The sequence below is a fragment of the Oryctolagus cuniculus genome, chromosome 8 (assembly GCF_051225735.1).
Source record: "Oryctolagus cuniculus isolate XC-2025 breed Fujian yellow rabbit chromosome 8, ASM5122573v1, whole genome shotgun sequence".
In the NCBI taxonomy this organism is placed as follows: domain Eukaryota; kingdom Metazoa; phylum Chordata; class Mammalia; order Lagomorpha; family Leporidae; genus Oryctolagus; species Oryctolagus cuniculus.
In genome coordinates this window covers 75869466-75890287 of record NC_142874.1, presented here as the reverse complement: position 1 = coordinate 75890287, position 20822 = coordinate 75869466, and the positions used below count along the sequence as shown (strand labels likewise).

The 20822-nt window shown below is 44.1% G+C and overlaps 1 protein-coding gene across 2 annotated transcripts in view; it reads right to left on the bottom strand.

The window, feature by feature from the left end:
* Positions 1-20510, bottom strand: part of SEC24D (SEC24 homolog D, COPII component) — a 143288-nt gene extending 122778 nt beyond the window's left edge. The window contains exons 1-3 of one of the 2 annotated variants that reach the window (XM_051819806.3): positions 20390-20510; positions 15988-16146; positions 4629-4758 (exon numbers count right to left, since the gene is read on the bottom strand). In XM_051819806.3, the coding sequence (XP_051675766.2) occupies positions 4629-4758; positions 15988-16108 (251 nt within the window). In that variant the 5' untranslated portion in view covers positions 16109-16146; positions 20390-20510. Of the gene's footprint in view, positions 1-4628; positions 4759-15987; positions 16147-18289; positions 18565-20389 lie in introns of those variants that run through there. The other variant, XM_051819805.3, reaches the window with a different exon arrangement.
* Positions 20511-20822: the final 312 nt, after the last annotated feature.

The window sequence follows — 20822 nt, the reverse complement described above, 5'->3', positions numbered from 1 at the left end:
AAAAAAACTTTAGAAAAATCAGTGCTTTCAAAATTGAGTCAGACTGCCTGTCTTTTGCTGTAGTAAGTAACAGGCATCCTAATTTCTGCAGAGCAGAGCAGAGCAGAGCATCTCTTATAAAAGAGTGTCAAAGCCTGATTGCATGTATTGGGCAAGGACAAGCAATGAGGTGTTCTCAATCTAGTTTAAACTTTAGAGCTGCCTGGGATGCATTTTAAAACAGGATGAGGACAAAATATATTTCAACTAGAAATAATGACACAAGAAGGCTTATGCATTTTTTAATTTAACAACAGTTTAAGTATTTAAATATAGAAAGAGAATACACAACCTTTAGCTATTATTTTTGAATCATAAATTATGTCTACTTAACATTCATTGCTTAATATGCATCCTGGGAATTAGGCTTCAGAAGTTCACAAGTAAAGTATTTTTCTGATCAACTTAATTTACATAAGTCTTAAACAATTTAGCTTTTAAAAACAATAATAACAGTTTAAAAATAAAAATGAAGGCAGGAGTTTGATGCAGTGGTTACAACATGGCTTGAGACATCTGCATCCCCTTTTGGAATCCCTGAGTCTGAGTCCCGGCTCTTCCACTTTCAACCCAATTTCTTGATAATGTGCATGCATCCTGGGAGGCAGCAGAAGACAGCCCAACTATTTGGCTCCCTGCCACCCATGTGGAAGACCTAGATTGAGTTCCAGGTTCCTGGTTTCAGCATGACTCAGTTCTGGCTGTTGCAAGTATTTGGGAAGTGAACTAAAGGATGGAAGATCTCTCTCTCTCTTTAAAATAAAATAAAAATAAATAAATCTTTTAATAAAAAGAGAAAAGTATTAAAGGGCTAACAAAAACCCTGGCATACAAAAGGTAAAAGAGATGAACAGAACATCTTAAACGTACAAATTAGCTTAATGTTTTTCAATTTTATTACTTTACCAAATTAGTTTACCCAAAGTCACTGAGCATGTAGGTGTCAGAATTTGGGCAAGAATCTATGTCCTCTGACCCCCAAGCTAGAGATCTGGTGTGCCCTCAAATTCTAAAAATGAGCAGGTAAACACAAAGATCCTTTCTCTACTACAAATAGAAAATGTTTAAAAATGTAAACTAGAGAAAGTTAAATGGTTCTCATATTGACAACCTCTATTTAACCTGTTTCTGAACTGAGAAACATTCAAAAACATGTTTTAACTTACCAGTTCACTGAACATCAACTAGTGCTGATTCACCATCAAAAAGCAGTCAATAAAGAATTAATATGAGATTATTAATAAAATATGCAAATTTGGGCTCAATTTTACCCTAAATCTCTGTAGAGTTCAGTCTCTTGTCTGTGGCCTGTTCAACTTTAAACACTACCAATATTCAAGTTTGCTACAAACTGTTCAAGATAGGAGATATATGCTGAAGTTTGCTGGGATGTGGGAATAGATATCAAATTTTTCAAGATTTGATTTAAACAAAATCTGGATTTTAAATACCAAGCCCATAGAATAGATAAAATAAAAGTTCTGTAGAATCCTATAATTGCATTCCATATTTAAAAAAAAATAAAAAACCCTATTTTCATTTTTGCCTCTTTTTCCATTACAATCAATTTCTTAGTCAGTGATTCACACATCAGCTTCAATTTGGGAAGCTGAGTCCCTTCTTCCTGCCAATTCACTGTCTCTTACATAAAATAGGGCATTTAGAATTGACAACTGATTTTTCCCCATTACAGTAAAAAAATGATTTTTAGAAAGATTTTATTTATTGGAATCATTCTACCCAATAGTAACTCTACTTAAATAACTTCAGCACTACTTATAAGTGTCAGAAATTCATTCTGCTTCAGCCATGATTAAAACAGTAAATGACTAGGTATGATTTATCAATTTTATGAAACATTACCCTTAAAATAGCAATATTTTAAAAGTAAAAAATTATACATTTTAAATTCAAATCAACAGTGATTGGAATGTATCTTATTATCTGATGGTTTAGATATGATCAAATTTAGGGGCTTTATTTGGTCACTCCTCTCAATACAAATGACAGAGATGGAATGCTTAATCCATAAAGGCTGCATCCCATCTATGTTCTTTGACAAAACTGGTATAATTCACCTGCACAATCACTGTGCCCTTTGCCCTCACACTGCTCTACAGACACAGAAATGTGTTCCACAGGGCAAGGTTGCATGAACTGTTGGGGCTTAGCCTGAAATACTAGACTTCCCTAATATTTTTGCTTTCATTTTTCTTACGCATTCCCAACCTTCAACTCAGTATTCAAATTGTGTAAGTGAGTACAGAGGAGAAGGAGCAAAATCTGTCAGTGCTTCCTTGGGAGTGATAACAAAAGCAGATTCTTACATGGGGCTGTCCTGAAAGAGACTGAGCTCTATGGAAGGACAAGCTATGGCGGCCTTTCCACATCTTATGGAAATGGTATTGGAAACTGCTAACAGGAGTCCGTCACGGGCACTGTGCACTGTGCAGATCACTTAGCATGAATGCACGAAGCATCAAATTCCTCACAACCACTTATTGTCACAGCTTTCAGGAGTAAACACAGGCACATAGAGGCCAAGGGACTAGCTGTTTAATCTGCATTTCTTTTTAAAATCAATGGAGATGTCTGGAAGTTCACAAGGATGGATTTTTCCAAACTGTCCCCTTTATATCTGCACCATGAGCTCTATTTCCTCATTTTATTAGTGAGGAAAATGAGGCCAAGCGTGTGGTTAGCCCACTCTTGACCCAGAAGGGGCTTGTTGGTCCTCACTCATTCTGCTCTCCCCCTCTCCCTTCCGTCACTCTTTTGAAAGAAGGAGCAACAGGTTCAGATTCCCACTAAGGCAATTTGACTTCTTGCTCCAGGCTCCAACCATAGTTATACTTAAACTAGACTCACCCTCTGTGTCCTGAATTAATCTTCCCTCTGTATCCCACAACCACATCTCAGAGGTAAAGATTACCACAACAAACAAGAGCCAGGAAGTGCCCAACCCACAAAAACCCTATGGGAGAATAAACTTGATGATTTTTAAAATCTCAGGAGGTGAGAACTACAGGATCCCTGGAAGGGTAACTAAATGGGTTCACATAAGATGAGCATTTGGCACAGTGGTTAGGATGCCAATTGGGATGCCACATCCCATATCAGAGTGGCTAGGTTCAAATCCCAGCTCCGCTCCTCAATATAGCTTCCTGGTAATGTGTACCCTGGGAGGCAGCAAATGACAATTCAACTACTTAGGTCACTCACTGCCACTGATGTGAGAGAACTAGATTGAGATCTGGGCTCCTTGCTTTACCGGCCTAGCCCTGAATGTTGTGGGCATTTAGGGAGTGAACTGTTAAATGGAAGACCTCTGTTTGTATCTCTGCTCTTCAAATAAATAAAAATAAATGAATAAAACTTAAATGGCTTCATCCTTAGCCAGGTCCAGACTCACACATTAGGGTTACCGCTCCCCCCTCAACTCACTGTCCAGCCTAACAGCCCTTGGAAAGGAAACCTCTAGGCAATCCTTGGAGAAAGGCCAAAGGAAACACTGCTGAAGGCTTGGCACTGTGGTTCTCAGCAGCAACACCTCACAGGGCCAACAGCAACGGGACTTCCAATAGGGAAGGTGTGATGCTGGCTCCCTTCCCAGGAATAGTCCCTAGTGGGCTGCGGGCTCTAAATATTTCAAACATCTCATACTTTGGCATCTCCAAGCCTACTTTCAACTTCCTCCTTCCTCGATTTATTAGAAACGTAAACACCAGATTTATTTCTTGGGATGTTTTCCCATACCCTTGCGTTTTTGAGAGTCCATCACTTGGTATGCTGCCTTCCACATCAAACTCACAAACTGTACCATGAGGTCACAATCTGACTTAATTTAGAAGTATTTATTAAGTCGTTATTGGTATCAGATCAGTTCTGCAAAGGATCCAAGAAAACATGGCAATTTAAAATTTTGTTAAGGAATACAGGTAAGTCATCAGTATTTAGAGGAATTAGATTAACACAAAATTCTAAAATAAACTGAAAATGAAAATATGAAGTGATGATTCAAGTAACTTTATATATATATATATATATATATATATATATATATAGACAGGCAGAGTGGACAGTGAGACAGACAGAGAGAAAGGTCTTCCTTTGCCATTGGTTCACCCTCCAATGGCCGCTGCAGCCGGCACACCGCGCTGACGCGATGGCAGGAGCCAGGTGCTTCTCCTGGTCTCCCATGGGGTGCAGGGCCCAAGCACTTGGGCCATCCTCCACTGTACTCCCGGACCACAGCAGAGGGCTGGCCTGGAAGAGGGGTAACCGGGACAGAATCCGGTGCCCCAACCGGGACTAGAACCCGGTGTGCCAGCGCCGCAAGACGGAGGATTAGCCTAGTGAGCCGCGCGCCGGCCACTTTAAATATATTTTTAAATATGTGTTTAAAGTTTTTTCCCTGCTACATTTCTAGGTGCTTTGCTTCCTGGGGAAGTTTTCCAGGAGATCATTTCAAAGATGTGGATATTAGCAAGGGATCAAGTTTTCAACCAACAAACATGCATGTTTAGAAGGCATTTCTGAAGCAGTCTGAATAGTATGTATATATGAGGACTAGAATCCACTGAGCTCACCTTTGGGAAGAATGACTGGAGGCCTGAGCTCCATTCTGGCCAAACTGATGGGATCCAGGAGGTGCAGGGCCAGGAGGCAACATCATCCCAGGAGTGGCAGCCCCTAGAGGTCCTGCTGGCTTCATCATACCTGCAAGAAAAAGGCACAGACTTAGATGTATATTAAAGTGCAAAGAGAGGGAAAGCAAAGATAACAGGCTAAAAATAAAACAAGATAGAGGAGGATAGAAACAAAAGGATTAGGAAAAGATCCCCTCCTAACTTGCTTCAAGCATTATAGGTACATCTGTCAATGCCAAGCTTAGTATGGTTATATGACCATCACAATGATAAAAGAGAAGAAAAGAAAGGAATAATTTAAACACTAGACAGAAACTAAAACAGAATAAATAACCATGGCATATGTACAGGTATCTTTACAGAATTCACTATTACACAAAGAATACTAAAACACACAATGAAAAATTCCAGGTGGACATCAGAAAATAAATCTGGAAAAAACAGTAAAAGGTATGATAGATATCCTACCTATTAACTATGGGGGTGGGGGTGGGGGAATACCACTGAAAGGGCAGGCATTTGGCACAGTGGTTAAGACGCTGGTTGCAATACCTGCATCACATATACGTATACCTGGGTTTGAGGCCTATGTCTGCTCCTGATGACAGACTCACACTAATGTGCACCCTGGGAGACAGCAGGTAATGGTTTAAGTATCCGGGTCCCTGCCACCCACATGGGAGACCTGGATTGACTTCTTGGCTCTCAGCTTTTGCCCAGTCCAATCCTGGCTGTTATGGGCATTGGGGAAGATGCAGATGGATGATCTTTGTCATTGTATCTCTGCCATTTAAATAAAAAAAAATTTTTTTTTAGACAGGCAGAGTTAGAGAAGACAGAGAGAGACAGACAGAGAGAAAGGTCTTCCTTTGCCGTTGGTTCACCCTCCAATGGCCACTGAGGCCGGCGCGCTGCGGCCAGCGCACCGCGCTGATCCGATGGCAGGAGCCAGGTACTTATCCTGGTCTCCCATGGGATGCAGGGCCCAAGCACTTGGGCCATCCTCCACTGCACTCCCTGGCTACAGCAGAGAGCTGGCCTGGAAGAGGGGCAACCGGGACAGAATCCAGCGCCCCGGCCGGGACTAGAACCCGGTGTGCCGGCACCACAAGGTGGAGGATTAGCCTAGTGAGCTGCGGCGCCGGCCCATTTAAATAAAATTTTAAAAATTATTTTTAAATTGAAAACGTCTTTCAATTATAGCATGAGGAAAGCCAGTCAAGAATAGGGTGGGCTGGCGTCGCAGCTCAACGGGCTAATCCTCTGCCTGTGGCGCCGGCACACGGGGTTCTAGTCCGAGTTGGGGCGCCAGATTCTGTCCCGGTCACTCCTCTTCCTGTCCAGCTCTATGCTGTGGCCCAGGGATCAGTGCAGTGTGCCAGCCACAGCGACCACTGGAGGGTGAACCAACGGAAAAGGAAGACCTTTCTCCCTGACTCTCTCTCTCACTGTCCACTCTGCCTGTCCAAAAAAAAAAAGAATAGGGTGATTTCTCCACTGATTCTAAAGCACAGGGCCAGCACTATGGTGTAGATAGTAAAGCCACTGCCTGCAACATCTGCATCCCATATCGGTGCCTGTTCGTGTCCCAGCTGCTCCACTTCCCATCTAGCTTCCTGCTAATGGCTTGGGAAAAGCAATGGAAAATGGCCCAAGTGTTTGGGTCCCTGCCACTCACATAGGAGATCTGCATAGAGCTCCTGGCTCCTGGCTTCTGCCTGGCCCAGCGCTGGCCACTGCAGCCATCTGTGGAGTGAACCAGCAATCTGTCTGTCCCTCTCTCTGCAATGTGACTTTCAAAAAAATCTAAAGCACATTTTTCAAAGTTTAATAATTTATCTAGGATTCAAATGATTGACAAACAGTTGGGGGACTCCTCAAGTCATTGATAATACAAAATATGGGATCACTTGCAATTTACCAATGCTCTTGGCACTAACTGTTTTTAAGCAGCTGTTCTCAAATAGAGATCTAAAGGTTTCTCTCAGGAGCTGTTTGCAGGCATTTTTCTATTTTCTTCTAGAGAAGCTGTGGGACGGGACAAAAGTAACTCGGATTGGATGAGAGCTGTTCAAAGCCTCACTTGTCACTTGTAGGAAACTATATGGCTGTTGAGCAAGAAGTTTGTTTTTGAGGACTTCCAACTCTTCTCTGTTTTATTACCTAGGAGACCTCTGTTACCTTCTTAAAAAGAAAACACAGAGAAAGTACAATTCTGTTTGCTCTTTATACTTCTGCTTCCATTCTGCTTGTTCTGATGAAGCTATTCAATTTACTCTCAAGCTCATCCTCCTCTCTCACACGGCCACCAGCGACCTTCCACCGTGCCTGCTGTGTGTTCCTCCACTTGACCTCCTGAGGGTATCATACCAACATCTGCTTTCTTCTGTTACCTTCCTACAGAAAGCACATTCCTTCAAACAGAAGGGACTCGCTGGATGACCTGCAGTCACCCAGGCAGAGTTCCCTTACTGTCATCAGGACAGGTTCAAGAGACAGCTTTGAGAGGTGTGGGTAACCCAGAGTGATATGTAATCAGTGAAGTGCCAGTTTTCATGAATTGAAATGTTTACAAAGGCTTCTTCTCTTAAAACATGATTCCTTAAACTAAATAAAATTTTTATATTAACTCTACAGTCATATTTTTATTAAGCAAATTTTTATATACCACTATTTTCAATAAATATTATTATATCATAGGTGTTGGCCCAACAGTTAGGATGCCACTTGTGACTCCCACATCCCATGCTGGAGTGTCCAGTAAGAATCTTAGATCTTCCACTTCAGATTCAGCTTCCTGCTCCCATATACCCAAGGAGGTAGCAGGTGATGGCTCAAATAATTCGGTCTCTGCCATCCACCTAGGAGACTGGATTAAGTTCCAGGCTTCTGGCTTCAGTCTGGCCCAGCAATGACTGTTGTAGGCATTGTGGACTGAGCCAGGAGATGGACTTTCTCTTTTTCCCTTCCTCCATCTCTCACTCTGCCTTTTAAGTAAAATGAAAATAAATAAAAAGTGGCAGGAGCCACAGCTCAATAGGCTAATCCTCTGCCTGCAGCACCGGCATACCGGGTGCTAGTCCCAGTCGGGGCGCCGGATTCTATCCTGGTTGCCCCTCTTCCAGGCCAGCTCTGTGCTATGGTCCGGGAGTGCAGTGGAGGATGGCCCAAGTGCTTGGGCCCTGCACCCCATGGGAGACCAGGAGAAGCACCTGGCTCCTGCCATCACATCAGCGCAGTGTGCCGGCCGCAGCGCGCCAGCTGCAGCAGCCATTGGAGGGTGAACCAACAGAAAAAAGGAAGACCTTTCTCTCTGTCTCTCTCACTGTCCACTCTGCCTGTCAAAAAAAATTTTTTTAAATAAATAAAAAGTCTTACGTTATATTATTTCTAATGAAGTTCTAAACCTCAAACCTAACAAAGTTAGAAAAATAGAGACTTGCAGTCTCACCAATTTGGATTTGAATTCCTTCTCAACCTTGTAATAGCTGTGACTCTGATAAGAAACTTTATTTTTCAGAGTCTCAATTTTTAATACTGTGTCATGACAATAATGTTTCCTACTTCCAAGGACTGTTCTAAGAATGAGAGCATCTAGCACAGTCATTTCCTCTCCCTGGCCATAGCCCCTCTCCTTTATTCAAAGATTTATATTCTAACAAAATATATAACCATAATCACATATTCTTGAATTTTCACTTCTTTAAAACATTATTTTGGGGGCCGGCGCTGTGGCACAGTGGGTTAATGCCCTGGCCTGAAGTGCTGGCATCCCATATGACACTGGTTCGAGACCTGGCTGCTCCACTTCCGATCCAGTTCTCTGCTATGCCTGGGAAAGCAGAAGAAGATGGCCCAAGTCCCTGGGCCCCTGGGCCCCTGGACCCACGTGGGAGACCTGGAAGAAGCTCCTGACTCCTGGCTTCGGATCAGCGCAGCTCCAGCCATTGTGGGGAGTACGGTCAACTGGGGAGTGAACCATCAGATGGAAGACCTCTCTCTCTCTCTCTCTCTGCCTCTCTCTCTCTCTGTGTAACTCTGACTTTCAAATAAATAAATAAATCTTTAAATAAAACACTATTTTGAACAATCTACAACAGTAGCACTAAAATATTTTCAACTTAAATAATTAAAACACTGCAGAAATAATATTCTTATTTTTTAAATAAACAGGCTAGTAGCAATTTTCATCAACAACCTCCATAGATATGTCTACAGAATGGAAAACCGTCCTGATATACACAAGCAGGTAAACATCAATCTTCCTAAAAAATGCTTTTATTTTTGAAAGTCAACTCTACAGCAATGATTAAAACTCATTCAACATCCCTGGAATATGACTTTGAGGCATTTGAGGCTGTCAAGGAAGAGACAACCATGAAACAACCACAAGGCCATGTGCAGTTAGGATAAGCAGAGGCACTACCTAACCATTCTTGGAGGAATCAGGAAGAGTGTGAAGGTGAGGAACTGCTGGAGCTGAATCTTAAAGTAGAGCAGAAGTTGTCTTAGGAAAGATAACAGGAAGACAGTTTCAGCCAGAAGGCAAAGTTCCAGGCAGGACAGCAGAGGGTACTGCCTGGTTAGGGCTGGCAAAAGGTTCAATGTGGAGGGACTGTGGGACTAAGTGGCCAGAGTGCTCAGCTTGGTTGGGGTCAGACTGCAAAGTCCTATGCCATGTGGACTCTATCCCCAGAGCAAACAGAAATCAGTATCATCATCACCTGCAGAGTCATAGTATTCCTGGCCGGCGCCGCGGCTCAGTTGGCTAATCCTCCACCTGCGGCACCGGCATCCCGGGTTCTAGTCCCGGTTGGGGCGCCAGATTCTGTCCCAGTTGCTCCTCTTCCAGTCCAGCTCTCTGCTGTGGCCCGGGAAGGCAGTGGAGGATGGCCCAAGTGCTTGGGCCCTGCACCTGCATGGGAGACCAGGAGGAAGCACTTGGCTCCTGGCTTTGGATCGGCACAGCGTGCTGGCCGTAGTGGCCATTTGGGGAGTGAACCAACGGAAAAGGAAGACCTTTCTCTCGTCTCTCTCTCTCTCATTGTCTAACTCTGCCTGTCCAAAAAAAAAAAAAGTCATAGTATTCCCCAGCCACATTACTGGCATTTTCAAAAGTGATCAGACACTGAGTGAATCAGGGTCTTTATATATAGAGCATATGAGATTTTCAAGAGGAAAGGAACACCATACCATGAAAACAAACTAACACAATGGTTATGCCTAAAGGAAAAATAATCTAAAATCACAAAGCAGTTACTACAGGCTTGTGTACTCAATAGCAACCCCAATGCTTTCTGGCTTCCTTCTCTTTATAATACTGAGTTGGAAAGGTACCAACCATGTCCTAGGCTCCCTTATTATTTGGACTGCCACGTGCTCTGAGTTCAGCAAGGCAACACTCCTGGAAGACTCTCGCAATCCTGGCAGCAGAGACGGTTCTGCTGGGTGGAAAGGTGGTGATTCTGGTAGAATGGTCCTGTGTGGGACTGTACAAGTCTATGACCATGTAGTCCTGGGTATGGTTCTCTGCCTTTCTCTAATATTCTGTTCACCTCCTGATACCCTTTAAGAACTCCTTTCCCACTAAAGCAGAGGAACTCTGACCAAAACATCATCACAGAAAAACAAACCTCAAATATGACCCTGGATCTGACAAACTAAAATCAAATTAAAAAGAAAAACTGAGGAAATAAAAGAGTTTATCTGGCACAGTGGGAAAAGCTGCCACCCGCAGCACCGGCATCCCATATGGCCCCTGGTTCAGAGTCTCAGCTGCTCCACTTCCAATCTAGCTCCCTCCTAATGTGCCTGGGAAAGCAGAAGATGGCCCAGGTGCTCGGGCCCCTGCCACTCACGTAGGAAACCCAGAAGAAGCTTCTGGCTCCTGGCTTCATCCTGGCCCAGCCCTGGCATTGCAGCCATTTGGGGAGTGAACCAGTGGTGGAAGATCGATTTCTCTCGCTCCTTCTGTAACTCTGCCTTTCCAATAAATAAATAAATCTTTAGGGAAAAAGTTTCTCAAAAACAAAGACCAGCTCCCTGTTATGTGGTCAGAGTCCTAATTCCTGAAGCACAGTGCTGACACCATATCTATGTGAAGTCACTGTTTAGTAGGGGCCTTAGCACAGCCATGGCTGCTGTGTTAGGACACTAACACATCTTGACTCTCAGTTTCCGAACCAAGGGTCCTCAATCAGGAATGATTTTGTCTCTGAGGGGGCATTTGGCCATGTCTGGGACATTTTTGCTTGCCACAACTCCCAGAAGAAGGTGTGAGGAGCTACTAGTGGTATTGAGTGACTATAGGAGCCAAGAATGCTGTCAAGTCCTACAATGCACACCACCACCACACACACAGCAAAATATTAGTTGGCTCCGACTATCAGTGGTGCTAAGGTTGAGAAGCCCCACTTTGAGAGAAGAGTAGGCCTGCCCTAATGCCTTTACCACACTTTCTATTACGCAGTATAGCTCTTTCTAAAACACAGGCAGGATCATGATCCTTCCCAGCTGAAATCACTTCCAGAGGACCCTATTGCTCATAAAACAGAATCTAAACTCCTTGACATGGTCCAGCTTTCCACTCCAGGGGCAGCTCTCACTGCCTACACACTATAGCTAAATTTCTTGCAAGCTTCCAATGTGTCACCTCCTCATCCTCAGCAGGTTGCCTCCCTACCTGATCAACCTTCCTTCATGTTTTAGTCTGTTCCCTCTGGGAAGATTCCTTCTCCTGCTGAATCTTAGGGAACCCTGCTGCATGCACCCACATCACCCTCCATTTCATTTTTGCCAGTGCTATCCCATGAACTATAATTATCAATACACTTAAATATTTCTCTCTAGACAAGTAAGTACCATAATGACTGGGTTTAGGTTTTTAGATTTAGTGTTGTATCACCACACATATTTTGCTAACTCAATAAATCTGTTAAATCTGTTACTGTATAGCATTAGACACAATTAATAGGCACAAGTGTTACATGACAAACAGAAAACAGGAATTAGCGCTGGCCACATCTATGGTTCATACTTCAAGATACTTCAAGGCCACAACTAGGTTGCATGTGTCAACCAGGAAACCAAAAAAGGGATCAAGAGAAGACCACATGAGAATACAAACAATGATGAAGGTTAAGGCTCTTCAGCACAGAGAAATAAAGGTTGAGGTAATTTACTGAAAGTCTTAAATAATTAAAGGAAACATCATAATTTACACAAAGGTGAACTGCATAGAAGTACACTACACTGAATAAAATATGATAGCCTGGCTGTCTATCTGAGAACTGGGTAAGGAGAAAGAAGTTTAAATTAAAGTATGAAGAATTTAACCCAACAAAAACACCTTTTTGAAATATTGGGAAGTACCAGAGTGTTATGCTGATGAATACTGCAGCTTGTCACTCACTCCACTCATTGAATAAGCATTTACAATTAGCTCAAGCTAACCACTATGTATATGTGTACTTCAACACAACATTTTGTATGTGATAAATATACATTTTTGTCAATTTACCTTTTTTTTTTTTTTCAGATTAAAGAGTGCCTTCTCTGCTCCAAGCACACCTTATCGTATCTGTGTGCTAAATGGGTAGAGGCCTTTCCAGGTGTTAGAACACACAAGGAGAGAAGGATTTCTAAATACGCGTGAGGATGAGTATGGTGAAATGCCTACAAGAGGACACCTGAACGGAGTCTGAGGAAGAGGGTGTTACGATGACAGCATGGCAGCACACTGGCATTGAGGAACACCAACCAGGGAGTAAGCACAAACCAGCCACCAAATAACAAAAACTTAGTATCGTTGGAGGAATAACAATGGGAAGGGGGCAGCTGAGCCAACAAAACAGAAAAATGGATAAAATAATGAAGTCCTTATGAATGCAATATAAATAGGGATAAAAGGCATGCATAAAAGATTTTAATTTAAGTCCACATAAGTTTGCATGTCTTTAGAAAAAATATTCCTCTGGCTCAAAAGTTGATGGTTTGGAAAAAGCCAGTATTGTAGAGAAATATAAAGGCTTAAAGTAATCCAGGGGAAGAGATGGATGGGTTGAACAAGAAGAGTGACAAGAGGATGCCAGTAGGAAAGATGTTTACCCCTTCCAAAAGATTCAAGAGACCAATTAGATTGAAGGAGATAAGAGGTTTTTTTTGTTTTTTTTTGTTTTTTTTTAATACTGAAAGTCTCTGATGTGGAACACTAAATAAATGATGCTAATGAGTGAGATATGGAATGCAAAGAAAACAGGTTTTTATGAAATACTGAATTTATTTTGCTCATGATAAGTTTGATGTGTCTAAGTCAATGGGGTGGTGGGGCAGTGGCATTTGGAAGTATGGATCTAAGGCTTAGGAGAGACAATGTGGGCTGGAGAAATAGACCCAAGAGACAGGCACTTCATACAGGAAAACACAACTTAGGGGAAAATCTATCAAGAGAAAAAAGGGGTGAAAATGGGACAAGGAGAAACAGCAACTCTTAAGGGTCATGCAGCAGAAAGGAGGGCTCCTTCAAAAGAAATATCCAAAGCAACCAGGAAAAACAACGTAAGGATAGTGCCCCTGAAACCAAAGAAGAAAACTGTGTAAAACAAGAGTGGGAGACATTGTCACATACAAAAGAGCGAATACTGGCACATTGTCTGTCACATTTAGTAACAAGAGGCCACTCCAGCTCTCTGCTATGGCCAGGGAGTGCAGTGGAGGATGGCCCAGGTGCTTGGGCCCTGCACCCCATGGGAGACCAGGAAAAGCACCTGGATCCTGGCTCCTGCCATCGGATCAGCGTGGTGCGCCGGCTGCAGCGGCGGCCATTGGAGGGTGAACCAACGGCAAAGGAAGACCTTTCTCTCTCTGTCTCTCTCTCTCACTGTCCACTCTGCCTGTCAAAAAAAAAAAAAAAAAAAAAAGAGGCCACTGATGATCCCAGACAGAGAAGTGGAAGGGTGGATGGGTCAAGCAATGAAGTACAAACCACACTGAGCCATATTAAGAAGCAGAGGCAAGGGTGGAGGACTGGAAGTGCAGTGAGTACCTTCACAAGAAGAGGGCTGTGAAGGCCGCAAAGAGGAGTGAATAACACTGAGTGCTGTTCTTAGGTGTGTATGAGAGTTTGTTCCCTTTCTTGGGGACCTGGATATGAGTACTGGCTCCACAACATGCTATGTAACCTTGGGTATATCATATTATACCATTCAGTTTTCTTGGTTACAAAAGAGGGCTATTCATCTACAGCATAACACTGTATAAGGATTGAATAAGATAATACATGGAAAACTTCAAAGTTTTTTGAAACTTTTCTAGTTTTTGAAACATGGCACACACCAAAAAATAGAAATTTATAATTATCATTGTATTTAAACCACCAGGTAGAAACTAGAGTCAAGTTAATGGTTCCCACAGGTCCAGAAAGGCAAAATTAGAAATGATACAAGGAGGACCAGTCCAGAAGAGAATGATGCCTCATTGGGAGGTCTTTAAAACTGGTGGGAAAACAAAATCATCAGGGTGACATTACACAAGAGATTTCCAATCTCAGGGCATTTGCTACGCTGAACTATATGTGGCTGCTAACATCCACTGTCCCTGCAGGGCTTTCTGGAGCTCTCACTGACTCTGCACTGATATGTGCTACAAGTGCAGCCCAGTGTTGCTCTAAGAGTTACTCGTGGTTTACACAGAACATACTTCCACCATGGATTATCATTATATATAAATATATATAGTGCATCCAGTTTCAGTCTTCTCCCTAGCACTTACAAAAATGGCCATCTGGATTCTGTAGAAATCATTAATCTAGCTTTCTCCAGTTCCTATCTGATGGTTCATTCTTCTTCAGCATTTATATTTCCATTTACATTTCCATTGTGTGGATTGGGGTTGAATTCCCTAGCATTCAGAATCCCAGCAACTGCCTTACCCAAATATTCTTAGGGTATTTGGGGCTGTTAGATCTGAAAAAAGCTATTATTAGCCTCAGCTCTATCTCCAGAAGCTTGGTTTCTTAGAGCAGCCCTTTGATAAAATGAGGTGGCCTCACGGAGTCAACTGTATAAGAACAATAATTTTCAGTACTGTCCATTATTCCTTCTTTGTGCAATTCTGTCCCTAAAGCTAAGATTCTCTGTACCTCTGCTGGATACCATATGTTAAAGCAACCAATACTGTTCAATAACAATTTCAAGGACAGGCTGCATTTTTCTTATTATTATCAGTGAGTAATTAGTGTGCAAATCTAATAGTACTTTGCCAATATCAAAAGTGGTTTTGGGCCGGCGCCACGGCTCACTAGGCTAATCCTCTGCCTGTAGCGCCAGCACCCCCGGTTCTAGTCCCGGTTGGGGCGCCAGTTCTGTCCCAGTTGCTCCTCTTCCAATCCAGCTCTCTGCTGTAGCCTGGGAAGGCAGTGGAGGATGGCCCAAGTGTTTGGGCCCTGCACCTGCATGGGAGACCAGGAGGAAGCACCTGGCTCCTGGCTTCGGATCTGTGCAGTGCCAGCCATAGCGGCCATTTTGGGGGTGAACCAACGGAATGAAGACCTTCCTCTCTGTCTCTTTCTAACTCTGCCTGTTAAAATAAAAAAAAAGTGGTTTTGTGGGGCCAGCACTGTGGCAAAGCAGGTAAAGCCATGCATGCAGTGCCAGCATCCCATATGGGCGCCAGTTCGAGTCCCAGCTGCTCCACTTCCAATCCAACTCTCTGAAAGCAGAAGATGGCCCAAGTCCTTGGGCCCTTGAACCCATGTGGAAGACCCAGAAAAAGCTCCTGGATCCTGCCTTCGGATTGGCTCAGCTCTGTTGCCATTTAGGGAGTAAGCCAGTGGATGGAAGATTTCTCTCTCTAGACTCTGCCTCTCTGTAATGCTGCTTTTCAAATAAATAAATAAATCTTTTTAAACAAAAGTGACTTTGTATAACTACTGCCCAATCCACCTTAGCATGTCCGTGTGTATAGACATACATACATACATATACACATATATAGTGTTTACAATAACCTCATACCACTAATTAACAGCCGGAACAAATCTAACAATAAAAAATAATAAAGTACTCAAGAAAGCTTCTTTATTTTTTGCCTATGCTTCAAAACCAAATCTGTATTCCATGCAGTAACCAAACTGATGATGTAGGGTTCTGTAATGAGAATCTTTTCCAAACAATCCTAAAATCTCAAACCATTGTACCATACTAGAATCATTCAACACTTTCATAGACCTTCTTTCAAAATGTCTTAGTCTCTGAGCCTGGTCAGTAAACAGTCATGTACAAGTCAAAGTCACACACTTTACCTGGTGGAGAAGCTGCATGCGAGGGATCACCATAGTGCCCATAATGAGGTGGAGAAAGGCCTATTCCAGGCTGGGACTGGGAGTAGGGGGGTGTGGCCACATATCCTTGTTGACTCATCATGAAACTATCATTCCAAAGAACAGTTCTACAAAAATCCCCTGCAACAGAAAAAAAAAAAAAAAAAAAAAAACACATCAACAAAAGTTTTAGTCACTGGGTGCTACTAAAACAAACAAAAAAAACTGTGAATAAATGCTTACCATAATTTGAGGAAAAATACAATTATCAGGTACATGAGATACCCTCATATCATACAAAATAATATATATTATTACACCATACAAGGTGTAACCGTAGCTCTCTAGAACTTGGTAAATCAGTCCTGGGCAAATTCTCAGGCATGAAACCTGACTAACAATTGCCAGCCACTTGTTCACTGGACACTTGAAGTATTTCACAGTCTCCCATATGGGTTCCTACTGTTTTATTCTTTGGGTTCCTAGGGCCACTTTTTGCCACAGAGCACATCGTGCTTACTACTGTAACTACAGCAGTCTGCTCTCAGATTCTTGACATGTCTTTTTAGCACAATTCCAATTAGTAACTTTGAAACAGAAACATGAGCCAACAAATACAGCAGAATATAAAGTTGATAAAGGACTTATTTTATGAGTCATAATTTGATCAAGCCAGGTGGCAGCTGAAACTAATTCCAAGTTGTCAGCAGTTTCTCAAGAGAACAGAATTTCTTCCTGACTTAAATGATATCACACCTCTAAGAACACATGCTCCTATATTTAAGGAGCTAAGAAAAAAAAGTGTAATTTCATGTGTAGCACATACATTCACAAATAACTATAATAAGCCCACCTTGATTCTACTCAAAACCCAAACATCAATTTGCTGTAAGCGTCCCATTTTCCCAGGTTTTCACCAAGTAAGAAAATTTTCATTATTAAAAAAAAAATTAAAAACATTTTATAACAAGCCAGGAACTGCCCTGAATGCTGGCAAGAGTACTGGGTTTTGATTCTACACCTGTCAGTACTCAGCGGTGAGACACAGAATCAGTGGAAGAATCTCTTTGGGCCTCCATTCCCTCTTCTACAAAATGAAGCCTCCAACAGCCTCTCCAGATAGAAGACACTGAGTCTACAGTTTCTTGCCAATTTCTCCACCCAGCACAGACATATTCTTTATTCTTTTATTTACTGCCTTGTAAGATAAGATTGCATGATATCTGCTAAGATTTGGAGTCTGCCTATATTCAAGAAGTGGCATTTCAACTTTCAAAATGTCAAGTCTAAAATTCATAATTTGCTTTCAAGTCATCTCAAATTGTGAATTTCCAAAAATCAAATCAACCAAGTAAAACCGTTATGAAATCACTTTCTTTTCGCACAGAACTAAGGAGCAGCGCAGCCGGCAAAGGCCTTGTGGTCCTCCTGGCTCCAGACAACACTTTTTCCCTCCTCCCACTCAGCGGAGGGAGACGTGGCAGCCTGAGCTTTGGTCGAGCTCATCCAACCAAGCACATCTCGCAAGCGGGCACCAGCCCACCTACGCGGCAGCCTGTTGCTGAGCGAAAAGAAAAGGCAGGCGGGGATGTTCGCGGCGCAGAACAGGAAGCAGCCCGGCCCCTCGGAACCGGTCCCGGGAGGGCTGTGCTTCCCCACGCAACCCAGTCTGCCACGTCAAACTTCCTCACTGACGGCACCAAGTTGGAGAAACCTGACTCAGCTGCAGGCGGCGACATGGCAGAAAGCCACTTGACCCCGGCAGGCCGGGACCCAAAGCCGGGGCGCGCGGCTCCCAGAACGACCCCTCACCCCAGGCCACGGTCTCCCGGCAACTGTAGCCATGGTGCGCTTCTCCCCTTGGTGCAAGTTTGGATTTGGCCCAGTCACTCTCACTCCCAGGATGTCCCGACGCTTAAAGACACAGTTGCCGTTTTTACTGTGAATATTTGGAATATCCCCTTCCTCCAAGAAAATGAAAATTTAAGTGGATTGCGGAGACAGGGACACCGGCACCCGTGGCGACCTGGCGGTTCCGGCATCCCCCGGCGTTAAGTGGGGGGGGGGGGGGGGGTAAAAAACTCCCACGCCCACCTCCCCCATCCCCCGGCCCATTATTAAACTGCACTGAAAAGGCTAAAGAAGCAAGTGTGCAGTCTCCCCTCGCTGGCCCTGCTGCAGGTGGGCATCCAACCTCTCGGGCCGGGTACCGCTCCCGGGTCCGGCGGTGCCTGGGAGAGGGGGCTGTCCCTCCTCAGCACGTCCGCGCAGGGCGAGGCATTACCTGGTCCTAGTCCCGCGCCTCTCCCGTACACTGCTGGGCATCCGAGAGTCTGCCTCGCGCCCGCAGCCCTCGGTGCTGCCGCTGCCCTCCGCTGCGCCTCTTCCCTTGCGCGGTGTCGGCACAGGCTCTTCGGACGCACGGAGTTGCAGCTGGGCTGGGAAGTGCCACGTCAAACACTCCCCGGCTGCGCGCGCCCGGGCCGAGGTTCCGACCGGCCGCCGCGCGCCCGCCTGCGCACGCGCACTGGCTCCCGCGCGGCGGGCCGGGGCGGGGTCGGGGCGGAGCCTAGCTGCCGGGGCCGCGCTGGGGCTGAGTGACCTCCCTCTTTTTTCGCCTTTTTCCGGTTGTTTTTTTTCCCTGTGTTTTTGTTTCTTCCCCCGTCCCTTCCCCTCTCAAGCCAAGGGCTTTGACGCCCTTGCTAAATCAGAGCAATGGTTTCGCGATGGAGCCTGGTGGGAAGGAGAGGAGCGCGTGCCTCGGGTTCATTCATTTTACTGTTCAACAGGTTGCCGCTGTTCATTCATTACGTTATTACTTGAATAACTGCCGATACACACAGGTCCATGACGTATTCGTGCAGCACCAGGCAGCCTGGCGACATGTGAGGTAGGAGGGAGAACGGATACCCCTGCCGAGAAGTGGGGGCCGAGGTAGCAGCGTCTCCAGGGAAGCTGGGATGCTAACGTGCTGTATCCTCCCGGTGCAGAGCCCAGGGTGGCTGATCACAAACCCAAACAGCCTGTAGCTCACTGCCCTGTGAGAAACCCTTGAGAAATGAAGGCAATCCCTGTGAAACCTGGGACTTGGCCTCTGCATCTCAATCAGGACCATCTGGCTGGTTTCCCACCCACTTGGCTCAAACATTTTTTTTAAAGATTTATTTTATTAATTTTAAATAGAGAGGTAGAGAGGTCTTCCATCCTCTGGTTCACTCCCCAAGGCCACAAAGGCAGGAGCAGAGACCATCTGAAGCCAGAAGCGAGGAGCTTCTTCCAGTTTCCCACATGGGTGCAGGGGCCCAAGGACTTGGGCCATCTTCTACTGCTTTCCCAGGCCATAGCAGAGAGCTGGATCTGAAGAGGAGCAGCTAGGACTAGAACCAGTGTCCATATGAGAGGTTTGTGCTTTAGGCCAGGGCTTTAACCTGCTGCGCCACAGCGCCGGCCCCCAAACTTATGAAATAAAACCAGCCCAATGTTTTTTTTTTTTTCTTTTCAAAATGTACTTTCTTCTTGGCTACCAGAACTACATAAATAAAAGCTACTTACCATTGAACTGCCAGGTAAAAAACTTATCCAGAGATCTTGCCACTGCTAGGAATGCTACATGAATTGTGTATGAATTTTCAGGCATTTCAGCACTGCAGAGTTTTGGTCCCTTTCCCCACTCATAAATTTCGGCTCTGGTCAGGTTTGAAAATGTTGTTTTAAGTCATTCTTATATTCTCAACATGGTAAAAATGTTTGCTAGAGGTTTAGAAAGTTTTGGCCTGTGCTGAAGGAGTTTTTCTATCACAGCTGTATCCAAAGAGAAGCGTGACAGTAATGACAAGCACAGGACATGATAGAAACAGTCACAGTGTATGATGAGGTGGTTGGCTTGTGCCTCTCTAACACTGTTAAATTTGAGTTTCTCAGGGACCAAACTTGTCTGGAAAAAGAATGTGGCTTCAGTTTTGAGACAGTTTGGAAGCTGGAAGGGACTTTTCAGGTGTTAAGTGTTCAACTCCATAATAGACTCCATAATAGACTGAATGCAGTCTATTTAATAGGTTAAGAAACAGGGTAATTCAGAAAATGGCTTAGTAGTCTTAAACCTAGCTGGAAGCCATGCCTTCTGATTCTAATTCCAAAGCTCCTCACTTCTATTTTTTTCTTTTATACTATTATGATTTGCTATCTTTATTCACCATTTCTGCCCTTTTTCTCCTGAGAGTGACATAGACAAATTCTCAAATAACTAAAAATTAACTGTCCTCGCAATTCCACTGGTGATTGGCTAGTGAATCAGAAATGTCTTTTCCTTAGGATGTGGCCTTCTAGGTTCAGTCTAGCTTCCCGTCTTCTGACCCAGGAGCCCACCCCTTCAGTAACTCCTAACCTGGTTCCCGCGGTTCCGTCTCTGGCCTTCACCAATCTCAAGCAGCAGCCTGGAATCCCAGCCTTCCTTGGCCTGATCCGTGTTGTTGCCACCTGAGCTGAGCTTCTGAAGTTCCACATGTAATTAATTTGATCTCCCGGGAAACCATACCCTAATGGAAAACTGACATCACAAGGAATGTCCATGTACTAAGGTTCTGTGTTCTTTAGGGTTCTTTCTGTTCCTGAGATTCTTTCTGTTCCAGCATAGGAAAGGAAAACAGTTAACCATGCAAATGACTATATAGAATTCTATGGAAGAGATGTCTTGACAGAGCTCTTGGCTCCTTCTAATTGAAAGCCTTTAAGATCAGAGCTACAGGGGCCGGCGTTGTGGTGTAGCAGGTAAAGCTGCCGCCTGCGATGTTCGCATCTCATATGGGCACCTGGCTGCT